At 41.8% G+C, this 14,212-nt stretch overlaps 1 protein-coding gene across 2 annotated transcripts in view; it reads right to left on the reverse strand.

Annotated features, from left to right (window-relative positions):
* Positions 1–14,212, reverse strand: part of TMC7 (transmembrane channel like 7) — a 38,549-nt gene that overhangs the window by 24,125 nt on the left and 212 nt on the right. For both annotated transcript variants that reach the window (XM_019468719.2, XM_053894392.1), the window contains 4 exons: positions 11,171–11,319; positions 8,863–9,030; positions 7,222–7,304; positions 1,822–1,967 (listed from right to left, as the gene is read on the reverse strand). In XM_019468719.2, coding sequence (XP_019324264.2) covers positions 1,822–1,967; positions 7,222–7,304; positions 8,863–9,030; positions 11,171–11,300 — 527 coding nt within the window. In that variant the 5' untranslated portion in view covers positions 11,301–11,319. Of the gene's footprint in view, positions 1–1,821; positions 1,968–7,221; positions 7,305–8,862; positions 9,031–11,170; positions 11,320–14,212 lie in introns of those variants that run through there.

Genomic DNA, 14,212 nt, shown 5'->3' on the forward strand with positions numbered 1-14,212 from the left:
CTTGGTCTCTGGACCCTGACGTCCATGCTCTTAGCTGTTAATAGCACTTCCTCTTCCTGGGATAGACTTTCCCCATGACATCACACCCAGGCCTCCCTCCAGTCTTCCTCAGGAAGCAATCAGAGCCCTGAGGTGAGGAGCTTGGGCAAGGTCTGAAGGTGGAGTCACTATTCGGCTAATAAAGCTTAAATCTTCTCCAGGACTCCTTCCAAGGTCCTGGGAGAGCCTCCAGCAATGTGTTCATATGGTCCTGTTGTGTTTATTTTTTCAGACTTTACACAAGACCTTTTTGTATTCTTCATCTTAAAGAGGGCCCCTCCAAACTGTCTAAACCGCAGGCCCATAAAACTTGGATCTGTCCCTGCCATAATCATAGAGTAGCAAAGCCAGACCCCAATCAACTAACATTTCTCTACCATGCATCTCTCTGCTCTCAAAACGAGCCACTGCTTTTTTGCATCAGTATGCTGCCCATTTGAGTGGGCGATGGACACACAGCACTTAATTTTCATCTCATAGATGCCAACACAGGATATGAGTGCCCAGCTAGTCTCTGGGGCTTTTTCTGTGGTGATAAATCCTAGTCTATGTGGAGGGCAACTCAGTCCTCAACATCCTGGTCCCTTCTATGCCTGTGATAAGGAGCTTCAGAGCCCCATGGCTTATAGCACCTATGCTCTCATGTAGACAGTGAAGCGGGTAAGAGAGGTGCCCACCCATAACCTTGCCTGCCGACCAACATTGTTGGGGCAGAGCGAGCAAGCTGTCCATTAAAAACTTGCGGTTCTCCTATAGTATTATATTAGTGCTAGAAAATAGCTGCCAGCCAGGGACATCTCCCAGCCTCCCCCACAGTTATCTTTGGTCTATAACTAATGGAATGTGAACAATGTGCATCACTTCCAGGCCTAGCCTATAAACACCTCCCATGTGATACTCCTCCATGTTTGTTTTCCCTTCCTGCCTTTTTAGCCAATGCTGAAAATGGCTGAAGTTTGGTAAACTTGAATCCCAGAATGACTGAGAAGGAGTCTACCACAGTAACCTGTGTCTCTATTCAGAACTTCATGTAAGAAAGATATACAACTCCTATTGTTTGGCTGTTGGTACTTTTTAGGACAGTTGTTTGTTAGTAATTAAAGTAATTAATATTCCTTGCTATTCATGTCTTGGGAATTGGCATCTCCCACTGAACCATTGGTCTACCATGGAAAATGAGACGTTTTCCTATGACCTTAACCTGCTGACCTTAGTTGAAGGGTCGGCTTTGGATACCTGAATGAAGCAGAGTCGATGAGTCTCTTCAAAAGGATTTCTGAACCTGTGACTGAGAGTCTATGTAAGGAAGCTGCCACCAGGAGAATCAGAGAGGAAGGAGCCCTTGCTTTTGGTTGTTTGGAAGACATACCTATATCCTTACTCTTCCTATAATTTGGAGCTTCCTCCCTACCTTGGTTCTCTGAGCCCCTCAGTTGCCCTTTACCGCAGTTAATCAGAGTAGGGTCTCTAACACTTGCAACCCAGTAGAGACCTGATTAGCATCCACACCAGATCCAAGGTAAGGTTACATTATGGCGCTGGCCAATGTGTGTAATTATGACTGACTGAAGCACCCCAGGCTTCTGCTCCAGCTCCCAAATTTTGCTTCCATTTCCTCCAGGTCTCCCCTGCCTGCAAAAGACTCATGGACCTTTCTTCCCAAATCCTACTCCTGGCCTCTGCTCATCCTTTGGGCAATGGCTCCGGGAGTCCACAGACCTCCAATAAACCCCAGCCATCAAAGGTAATGCAAAAAGAATACAATGAAGAGATAAGTTTTACCTTTTCACTATCCAAAGAAGACTGAGGGCCAGGTAGGCAATCGTGCTTAACAAATAAGCCAGGGGCAGATCATAGGTGAAGTTCTGAAATTTCACCCCATCAATGGTGTAATGTCCATAAAAGAGGCAGGTCTCCTCCAAGAAACCCTGAAACAAAACCAAGGGCATGAGGTCAGACTGGTGAATTCACTTCAGGGAACAGGAGACCAGTCTCTGCCTCAAGAAACTCGCATTCCAGTGTCATTGTTCATCCCTGAATTCCCAGACACCAGAACAATGCCAGAATCATAAGGCATGTTTGGTTAGTGTTTGGGGAACAAAGCATGGATAAAACCCGAGCATTAAAAATACAGAGATGTATGATCCAAGAATGAAATTAAGAAAACAATTCCATGTGCAAAAAGAATAACATACTTTAGGTATAGATTTAAAACATGAAGTGTAAATCACAGTATTTTTTTTTTTTAATGTTTATTTTTGAGAGAGAGAGAGAGAGAGAAAGACAGAACATGAGTGGGGGAGGGACGGAGAGAGACAGACACAGACTCCAAAGCAGGCTCCAGGCTCTGAGCTGTCAGCACAGAGCCCAACATGGGGCTCGAACCCATGAGTCGTGAGATCATGACCTGAGCCAAAGTTGGACGCTTAACTGACTGAGCCACTCAGGCACCCCCCTCTCTTTCTTTCTTTCTTTCTTTCTTTCTTTCTTTCTTTCTTTCTTTCTTTCATTCTTAACACTATCAAACATTGTTAAGAAAAATTAAACATCTAAATAAGTGGAAAACATTCCATGTTCATGGATCAGGAGAATAATGGCAATCTCCAAAGTAATCTACAGATTCAACACATCTGTATCAGAATTCCTGGGGGCTTCTTTGCAGTCATTTACCAGCTAATCCTAAAATTCACATTGAATTGTAAGGGGCCCAGAATAGCCAAAACAATCTTGAAAAAGAATAATAAAGTTGGAAGACTCACACATCCCAATTTCACTTACTATAAAACAACACTCATCAATACATTGTGGTAGTAATATAAAAATAGACATAGATCAATGGAATAGAATTGAGGCAAATACATCTATGATGAATTGATTTTTGATAAAGGGAAAGAATGGTTTTTTCAAGAAATGGTACTAAGACAGCTGGGTAGCAGATGCAAAAGAAAGAAAAGAAAAAGAAGCTGAACCCCTACATTACCCTATATAAAAATTAACTTATGGATCAAAAACTTAAATGCAAGAGCCCAAACTAGAAAACTCTTACAGGAAAATAGAGGACTAAAGTCTCCATGACCTTGAATTTGTCCACGAATTCTTAAGTATGACACCAAAAGCACAAGCAATAAAAGAAAAAATAAATTGGACTTCATCAAAATTAAAAACTTTTATGCTTCAAAGGATACTATCAAGAAAGTGAAAACACAATCCAGAGAATAGAAGCAAATACTTGTAAACCATGTGTCTGATAAGGACCTTATATCTAGAATATATAAAGAATCCCTGGGGATCCCGGCTGGTTAGTTGATAGAGCATGAGACTCTTGATCTCAGGGTTGTGAGTTCGAGTTCCATGTTAGGTGTAGAGATTACTTAAAAAGAAAATCTTAAAAGAAAAAAAAAAGAACTCTTATAGCTCAACAATAAAAAGACAGAATCCAATTAAAAATGGAAGGAGGATCCAAATACACATTTATTCAAAGAAGATACACAATGGTCAATAAACACATGAAAAGATGCTCAACACCATTAGTCATTAGGGAACTGCAAATCAAAATCACAAAGAGGTTCCACTTTCACACAAACTGGGGTGGCTATAATCAAAAAGTCAGGTAAATAGCAAGTGTTGATAAGAATGTGGAGACATCAGAATCCTCAAACATTACAGGTGAGAATGGAAAATGGTGCAGCTGCTTTGGAAAAGTCTGGCAGTTCCTCAACAAGTTAAACACAGGGTTACCATTTGACCTAGTGATTTCACTCCTAGGTATAGGTGTGGAATCACTAGTTGTAAACAATCCAACTGTCCACTGTGAATGGATAAACAAAATGTGGTGTATCTACACAATGGAATCTTAATGGAATCTACACAACTGGAATCTTGTTCCAATGGAACAAGACTGAGAGATGCCACAACATGGGTGAACCTTTAAAAACACTCTAAATGAAAGAAGCCAGAGACAAAAAAAAACACCTATTGTATGATTCCATGTATATGAAATGTCAGGAATGAGCATTTTGTACACAAAGGTAGATTAATGGTTGCTCAGGGCTGGTTAGGATTGGTAGGTGATACTTGAAGGGCACAACATTTCTTTTTGAGGTGATGAAAGTATTCTAAGATTGGCAATGATGGCACACAGAAAAACCATGGAATTGTGCACTTTAAATGGACTATATGATACATGAACTATATCTCAATAAAGCTCTCACCAAAACCAAACAAAACCAAAACGAAACCAAACCAAAACAAAACAAAACAAAAACCCCAAAGGCGCCCTATGTGAAAATATAGTATAGAAAAGCCCCCAGACTACTTAGGGTGGGAATAACCAAACACCTCACTCTTCTCCTTTGACAGCAGGAAAACTGTAGGAGAGTGGAAAGGGAATATATACAGAAAGCAGGAAGAGTATACAAGGTACATAGATGTTCAGTATAGTATCATTTATAAAGGAGGAATATGGAAGCAATAGAAGGCTGTCTGGACCATGAAAAATCCGTATTATAAAATATGAAGTAAGACCATATAAAGCAAGGTTGAGAGTAAAGTCAAAAAAGCTGTGAACCAGAAGGTCATGAGAAAGGTCAAGAAGGCTATGAACCAGTGTTAAAGGTTAGGTGGCCTCTGGGGAGAGGTACTTTCACTTTTCACTCTATAAATTTTGTATTTTTTATGATAACCATATATTGTTATATTGAGTATTTAAATACATGTTTACACGTATTTATTTACTTTGAGAGCGAGTGAAGGGCAGAGAGAGAGAATCCCAAGCAGGCTCTGCTTCGAGTCTGATACAGGGCTTGAACTCACGAACCACGAGATCATGGCTTCCCTTAAGTCAATTTTTATTAGAAATAAAAATGTAGAAACAAAAGATTCTATCTTTAATCCTTCTGAAGGCTGGGTACACAGGCTACAAAAACTTGCCCAACTACACGAAACCTGTTTTCATTGGCCCTGGTCGGTATCAGGGCTGTCTGTCATCAGTATCTCCCCTTCAAAATAATGTAACATTACAGGGCCAAGATCCAGTGGGCCTGGAAAAAGATTTCTCTGATTTGATCATGAGCTCATCTGTTTTCAGCAAAGACAAGCCATTGTTTAACCTCTCTGGCCATCTCTCCTTTTATCATGGTATGCTAAACATTTATGATCAAGTGCATCTAAGCCTCCTATAATTTCTCCTATAAGGAAAAAGGTTATGGTGTGTGGAGATCTATAAAAAGAAACTTTTCTTGTGGAATGTAATTTACAGAAATGGGCCTAACAGCAGTTCTGGGAATTTGGTCCCACTTTGCTATCATCAGCAACCTTGGGTTACTCACTGAATTTCTTTCCCCCTTGCATATTTTATATAGCTTCTGTTTCTTCTTTTGCATAGTGGACATTTTAACACGTGTCTGATAATTCCTCTCAATTGCTGTGAGAAAAACATAAGCTCAGAGATGTAAAAACCACTTTTTCAAAATCAAATGCAATGGACAAATTCAAAGCTTTGCACATTCGGTAAAGCAGAAGTAACTTTCAGGGGCACCGGGGTGGCTTAGTTGGTTAAGTGTCTGACTCTTGATCTCAGCTCAAGTCTTGATCTCAGGGTCGTGATTTCAAGCCCTGGGCTGGGTTCCATGCTGGGCATGGAGTCTATTTAAAAAATAAAATAAAATAAAATAAAATAATAAAATGAAGACTAGTAACTTTCAGAAAGACTTTTTATATATTTGTATTTTTTATTTTTTTTTAAATGTTTATTTATTTTTGAGATAATGCGAGAGGCAGAGTGCACGCGGCAGAGGGCAGAGAGAGAGGGAAACACAGAATCCGAAGCAGGCTCCAGGCTCTGAGCTGGCAGCACAGAGCCCGACGCGGGGCTCGAACTCACAAACCGTGAGATCATGACCTGAGCCGAAGTCGGACGCTTAACCGACTAAGCCACACAGGGGCCCCTATATGTTTGTATTTTTTAAACATCTAAAGGAGTGGTTCTTTTTTTTTTTTTTTTTTTTTTTAAGTAGGCTCCATGCCCCACATGGGGCTAGAACTCACAACCGTGAGATCAAGAGTCACAGGCTCTATTATGAACCCGCCAGGTACCCCTCTAAAGGAGTGGTTCCTAACCAGAGGCAATTTTGTCCCCCAGGAAACATCTGGCAATGTCCGGAGACATTTTTGATTGTCACAACTGTGGCTGCTACAGGCGTCCAGTAGGTAGAGGCCAGGGACACTGCTGTACTTCCTACAGTGCACAGGACGGCCCCCACAACAAAGAAGTATGGCTCTCAAATATCAATCGTGCTGAGGTTGAGAAATCCTGGTCTAGAAGGCAGAGATGGCCATTTTCCATAGCTGCAATCTCATTTCCTGGAAAAAGTGGGATAAACAAATGGAAGTGCACAAAAAAATCATTTTTTTTTTTTTTTTTTTTTTTTTTAGAAGAAAGAAGATAAAAACCCTTTGGAACTACTATAGCAAGGAGGAGATTAGTTCCACTTTAGAGCAGGGGGTTAACCTGGGATTAATCAACTCTGGATTTCAGGGAATGTGTATGGATGTGTACAAACGTGTGTGTGACTCAGGTCTTTGTGTGTAATTTCTGGGAGGAAGAGTCCAGGCTTTCATCCGGGTGGCTGAAGACCCCAAAATGTAAGGTATTACAATGTCTGAGAAATTAAATAAATTCTATTTGGGTTTATTTTCACTGAAACTTCTTTCTGTGGGAGAGCTCAGTATTCTGCTATAGGTCAATACAAAGGTGGCAGGGACTAAGGAAAGGCCAACGGCTAAAAGTGACAAAGCCCATTTCCTGTATAATCTAGCAGCAGGTGGGTGAACATTATGCTTGCCGATGGTGGTCAACTCTTGTGTTTGGCTCACCACAGATACTCAGGAAACTGATCTCTAAGTTAACCTATTTTTGGGGATACCTCGGGGGCTCAGTCAGTTACGTGTCTGACTTCATGATCTCACGGTTCGTGGGTTTGAGCCTCACACTGGGCTCTGTGCCGAGAGCTCAGAGCCTGGACCCTGCTTCCGATTCTGTGTCTCCTTCTCTCTCTGCTTCCCTCCTGCTCATACTCTGTCTCTGTCTCTGTCTCAAAAATAAATAAACATTTTTAAAAATTTTAAATTAACCTATTTGCAGTATATCGAGGGTCCAAATACAGAATTATGTGAAATACTTACAGTGCCAGAGAGCAAGTCTATGATATAACTATAAAAGTAAATTAGTCCAGAACTACTTATTGGATACACTGTGCATTGAACATCTGTGAAAAAACAAAAACAAGAACGTCAGTGGAAATAGTTTCACAGTCTCTACAATTTGTCTATCATAATTTGTGTACATACGCATGCATATGTATATATATTTAGACATGTCACATATAATTATGTGTGGATGTGTTTATGAACTTGTGGTTTTCTGTCTGCAGTCCAAACCTCCATACACCAAGTACAGCAGCATTTTCCCCTCTCGCTATTCTCCCTACATATCTGTGGATGTGTGTCTTTTTCTGTACATGTTGTATGTGGGTCTACTTATAGCATGTGTTTTGTTTGTTTGGTATTTTGTGCTTTGGGGTTCATGTTTGCACGTGTTTTGGAATATGTGATTGATGTATTGTTATTCCATTGTAAGCACATCCAATTTTAAAAGATCTTTCCAGGTGTGTAAATAAACACGCAGCTTCATTAAAACAACCTATATTTACATATGTACAAATGATCAAGAGATTATCTGAATACTAATTTTAGTGAAACTACCTTATCCTCGAACAGCTAATTCACTTTTTCTGTATCAGTTACCTTTGCTATGTAACAAATAACTTCAAAGCCTCAGTTACTAAACATACTAAATATATATTTTCTCATTCATGGAGCTACAGTTTGAGCTCATGTAGCTATTTAGGCTGAGATAGGACGGACTCCAGTCTTCCAGTTGGGCTCAAGTCTACACCATATCACTTCATTCTGGGGCCCAGGCTGAGGCAATGGGCCCTCCCCAGGACTCTTCTCATAGACAAGTCAACCACATAAACCATTTCAAGCTAATATTCCTCTGGACAAAACAAGTCACAGGGCCAACTGCAATACCAACAGGGCAGAAAGTATTCTCTGCCACAGTGGGAGGCCCTACAAAGTCACAATTACAGGGGAGTGACAAATTGAGGAAAATAACCCAATCTCTGAACCTCTGAACCCTGAATCTCTGAACCCTTCTCTGAACCTCAGTTCCCCTTTGTTAAAAGAAGAAAGTTAATGGTCAGTTAAGCTTCTGACTCTTGATCTCAGCTCAGGTCTGGAACTCATGGTGGTGACTTAAAGCCCTGCATTGGGCTCCACAATGGGCGTGAATGCTACTAAAAAAAAAAAAAAAAAAAAAAAAAAAAAGGAGTTGCACCAGTTCCTCCAAGGCTAATTCCAGTTCTGCCATTTTATAATTCTAACATAAGTAGGCACTGACTCAGTTCACCCTACTTCTGGCCCCTAGCACAGAGATAGGAATCAAGAAGGGAATCGATAAATGTCTGTGGATGACAGAAACCTTCCACATTAGAATAAACAGAGTGCCCAAAATACGTGACTTCTGTTGAGCATTCAGTAAAGAAATACACGTCCGGCACTTGCTATAATGTCTGGCACATAACTGGTGGGAACTGAGTGTCACCGTTACCAGAGATAAAAGTCTCGAAATAAAGTTACTGGAGTAGGCTATATCATGCTTGCTAAATATTCCACTCTCCTAGCCCACAGTGCTCCTCCCAAGTGGTAGATAGGCACACAGTGACAAGAACATTCTCACAGCAAACCAGGCCTCAGACTCACCCGTGTCTTTGGACGGAATAAGCACAAAGGTGCTGTTGGTGATGTTGTATTTGGTGAGCAAGACGGGGAGCAAAACCAGCATAAAGATAATCAGAAAGATCACCAAGTTCAGCAACACCAGAAACCGCAAGAAGGAGAAATAGGACTGAATCCCAGTGCCAAACTTCCCTGGAAAAAAGAAATCCAGACATCACTAACCAGGAGCATCGACCCACACGCACTACCCGAGATACATCCAATCAGCCAGAAAGCTGAGGGACTTGGTGGGGGAGGGAGGAAGAAACATTTTGTGTATCTGCTGTTGGCTTTAAGTCTCTCCTTCTTTCACTTGTAAATCTACACTCCATCTTGAATTAGCTATTTGACAATGGTGTGTGGTAGGACTCAGTATCTTTTCTTATATGAATATCTAATTGACTCAGCACCACTTACTAAAAAGGCTACCCTTTCCCCAGTGAATTGCAATAGGTGCTTTTGTAACTGACCATGACTGTATGAACCCGTTTCTGAATTCTCACAAGCCCCTTTCTGAATGAAAACCTCCAGAAAGGCCATCACTAAACCAGAAAGGAAGCTGGGCATGGAAGCTTGACCGCCAAGATCAAATCCTTCAAATCCTGGGGCTGCCTCATCCTAGCTGAGTGAACCTGGCCAAGTATTTTAACCCATCAGAGCCATGCGAATGATAAATACCTATATGAAAGGTTCTTGTGAGGATTAACTAAGCTAGTTATGAGTGAAATCTTTAACACAACACCTACTGGATAATTAAGGCTCAACTGGGGTCAGCTTTTATTATTTTGCTCCAAACATGATGTTGTGCTTAGATCGCAAAAAAAGTACGGCTAAATGGTTAAGTTTGTTTGTTTTTAATGTCTATTTATTTTTGAAGGGGGGAGGCGGGGAAAAGAGAGAGAGAGAGAGCAGGGGAGGGGCAGAGAGGGAGGGAGACACAGAATTTCTATCAGCACAGAGCCAGCCCGATGTGGGTCTCGAACCCACGAACCATGAGATAATGACCTGAGCTGCAGTCAGATACTTAACCGACTGAGCCACCCAGGCACCCCCCAGATGGTTAAGTTTTAAGTGAGCCTATGAAATCCCTTGTGATTGTGTTTATATTCTCCCAATAAAACAATTTTAAAAAGCATTTTATTGAATAAATTACCAAGAGTATTTTATAGGTCTTAAAATAGTAATATTGACCGCATTTCTTCCATTCATCCTGCCACATTCACTACAAACTTTACAAAATTCCCACTTTAGCAGATTTGAGGAGTTGTTTGTAAATTGTTTTTGCTTTATGGCTACGTAACCCTAAGAGGTATTTTCTCCCTGGCCCTGCTATGTCACCCAAATGTTGAAATGTTTCTTTCTAATCTTATATTGTGGCACAACTTGCAATTTTTTGTATACTTGCTATGGAATGAATTGTGTCTCCTCCCTCCCTCAAATTCATATGCTGAATCCCTAAGCCCTAATCTGATGGTATTTCGAGGTGGAGTCTTTGGGAGGTGTTTAGGTTCAGATGAAGTTATAAGAGTGGGGCCCCATGATGGGATCGGTGACGTTATAAGAAGAGGCGTCAGAACTGAAGCTCTCACCGCTCCCCTCTCTCCTCTTTTCCCAAGAGCACACAAAGATGAGGTCATGTAAAGACACAGTGAGAAGGCAGCCTGGTCTTGAACTTCCAGTCTCCAGACTATAGAAAAATAAATTTCTGTCGTTGAGGCCACCCTGTCTATAGTATCTGATTAGAGCAACCAGAGCTGACTGTTGGAATCCTGCAGCCCAATTCCCCCCAATATGGGGAAGGACGGGTCCTCGGTATTTTCAGGGCCACGGGCACCTTTGGCAGTCCAGTGAAGTCTAATGAACCTTATTTCAGAATAATATTTTAAATGCCCCAAATACAAATAGACCTATGGTTATAATATTAAAAACCAGTTATAATATGAAAAGCCAAACGTGTGCTACAATAATATAGGAGCATCTTCATTAGCACATTAAATAACAAGACCTAGTGGCAGATCCTGCAGGTTAACTGCTACAATTTCAAAGTAGTGATGAGCATAAATGGTGTTCCAAGACAGTTACAGCCGGAAGGGATAGGAAAATATCTGATTTTCCTGCTGACAAAGACACAGGTTCTGCTAATCCTAACTGGGGCTGTTGCTCCCATTCATCACGGAAAGAAGTGCTAAATTTCATCTAGAGGTTAGAGAAAACGAAGCTGTACTTTCCGCCGGGCATGGGAGACTTCTGCCAAGGAGCGCGGAGCCCGTGCGCAGAGTGTGGGGCGTGGTACCTTCTATGCTGCGAATGTCGTCCCGCCACAGCTCCAGGTGGGTCGTCATCTCGCGAGCCTTCCCTATGAACCTCTTCCAAGACTTGCTGCTATACCGTTTCCACTGGTCCCACTCAGATAAATACTTCATCTGGGTCTCCTGAATGTTCCTGCATTAAAAAACAGTCATGACAGGGGCGCCTGAGTGGCTCAGTCAGTTAAGCGTCCGATTCTTCATTTCGGCTCAGGTCATGATCCCACAGTTCGTGGGACTGAGCACTACCTGAGGTTCAGCACTGAAGGCATGGAGCCTGCTTGGGATTCCCTCCCTCCCTCTGTCTCTCTGCCCCTCCCCATGTGCCTATTCGCTCTCTCTCTCAAAATAAATAAATAAATAAAAGTCATGACAATGATCATGACAAGGTCATCAAGCCTCAGTATCAAATAAAATCCCAGCCAACAGGATGTGGAAAACCTGGAGCCCTCATACACTGCTGGTGGAAGTGCAAAATGCTGCAGCCGCTAAGGAAAACAGTCTGGATATTCCTCAAAATGTTAAACACAGAATTCTGATATGACCCAGCAATTCTACCCCCAGGGAGATACCCCCAAAAGAACTGACAACAGGGTCTCAAACAAAAACTTGTACATAAATTTTCATAGCAGCACTATTCACAAGAACTGAAAGGTGGAAACAACCCAATGTCCACCAATGGATGAATGGACAAACAAAATGAGGCACATCCATACAATGAAATATCATTCAACCATAAAAAGGAATGGCATATTGGGGCACCAGGGTGGCTCGGTTGGTTAAGCATCTGACTCTTGGTTTCAGCACAGGTCATGACGTTTTGGTTCTTGAGTTTGAGCCCTACATCTGGCTCTGCACTGACTGTGGGGCCTGCTTAGGATTCTCTCTCTCTCTCCCTGTATCTCTGCCCCTCCCCTGCTTGTGCTCTATCTCTCCCTCTCTCAAAATAAATAAACATTAAAAAAATTTTTTAAAAAGGGGGGGTGCCGGGGCGCCTGGGTGGCTCAGTCGGTTAAGCGTCCGACTTCAGCTCAGGTCATGATCTCGCGGTCCGTGAGTTCGAGCTCCGCATCGGGCTCTGGGCTGATGGCTCAGAGCCTGGAGCCTGCTTCCAATTCTGTGTCTCCCTCTCTCTCTGCCCCTCCCCCATTCATGCTCTGTCTCTCTCTTTCTCAAAAATAAATAAAACATTAAAAAAATTTTTTTAAATAAAAAAAAAAAAATAAAATAAAATAAAATAACATAACATAAATAAAAAATAAAAAGGGGGGGTGCCTAGGTGGCTCAATCAGCTTAGCATCTGCCTCTTGATTTCAGATCAGGTCATGATCTCACAGTTCATGAGATTAAGCCCTGCATGACAGTGCAGAATCCACTTGGGATTCTTTCTCTCTCCCTCTTTCTCTGCCCCTCTCCTAGGCTCATGAGCACACGTGCACACTCTCCCTCTCTCTCTCAAGATAAATAAGCAAACTGAAAAAAAAAAAAAAGGAAAAACAAATAATCCAGTGAAGAAATGGGCAGAAAACATGAATAGACACTTCTCTAAAGAAGACCTCCAGATGGCCAACAGGCACATGAAAAGATGCTCAACGACGCTCCTCATCAGGGAAATACAAATCAAAACCACACTCAGATACCACCTCACGCCAGTCAGAGTGGCTAAAATCAACAAATCAGGAGACTATAGATGCTGGAGAGGATGGGGAGAAACGGGAACCCTCTTGCACTGTTGGTGGGAATGCAAACTGGTGCAGCCGCTCTGGAAAACAGTGTGGAGGTTCCTCAAAAAATTAAAAACAGACCTACCCTATGACCCAGCAATAGCACTGCTAGGAATTGACCCAAGGGATACAGGAGTGCTGATGCATAGGGCCACTTGTACCCCAATGTTTACAGCAGCCCTGTCAACAATAGCCAAATTATGGAAAGAGCCTAAATGTCCATCAACTGACAAATGGAAAAAGAAATTGTGGTTTATATACACAATGGAATACTGTGTGGCAATGAGAAAGAATGAAATATGGCCCTTTGTAGCAACGTGGATGGAACTGGAGAGTGTTTAAGTGAAATAAGTCATACAGAGAAAGACAGATACCATATGTTTTCACTCTTATGTGGATCCTGAGAAACTTAACAGAAGTCTATGGGGGAGGGGAAGAAGAAAAAAAAAAAGGTAGAGAGGGAGAGAGCCAAAGCATAAGAGACTCTTAAAAACTGAGAACAAACTAAGGGTTGATGGGGGTGGGAGGGAGGGGAGGGTGGGTGATGGGTACTGAAGAGGGCATCTTTTGGGATGAGCACTGGGTGTTGTATGGAAACCAATTTGACAATAAATTTCATACATTAAAAAAATAAAATATTCAAATCAGAAAATAAATAAATAAATAAAGCCACTCCTTGTTAAAGGCAAAAAAGGGAACTGCATACTGATATACACCACCACTTGGATGAACTTTGGAAAACATGATGCTAAGTGAAAGAAGCCAGGTACAAAAGGTCACATGTTGTAAGATTCCATTTATATGAATGTCCAGAATGGCAAATCTAAAGACAAAGAGTAGATTAGTAGCTGAGGGGAGGGGAAACAGAGAGGAGTAACTACAGACAATGAGGCTTTGGGGGTTTGCAGAGCTACAAGACGGAGGGAGCCTGGGTCCCTGAATGACTACAAAGTTCCCCCTTGATCTGAACCCAGGATTTTTATGTGAACAAGAAATAAACTTCTAGAGGCACCTGGGTGACTCAGCTGGTTGAGTGTCTGACTTCAGCTCAGCAGCTCAGGTCACGATCTCACCATTTGTGAGTTCCAGCCCTGCATGTGGCTCTGTGCTGTCAGTACAGAGCCTGTTTTGATCCTCTGTTCTCTGCGCCCCTCCCTGACCTGCTTCTTGTGCTCTCTCTCTCTCTCTCTCTCAAAAATAAATAAAACATTAAAAAAAAAAAAGAAAGAAAGAAATTTCTAATATGTTGAGTTATTACACGTTCGGGTAACTTCGTCACTGCAGTGTGGATTACTTTAAGTAATA

This window comes from Panthera pardus, unplaced genomic scaffold, assembly GCF_024362965.1.
Source record: "Panthera pardus isolate Hobbes unplaced genomic scaffold, ASM2436296v1 HiC_scaffold_5, whole genome shotgun sequence".
Lineage (NCBI taxonomy): Eukaryota > Metazoa > Chordata > Mammalia > Carnivora > Felidae > Panthera > Panthera pardus.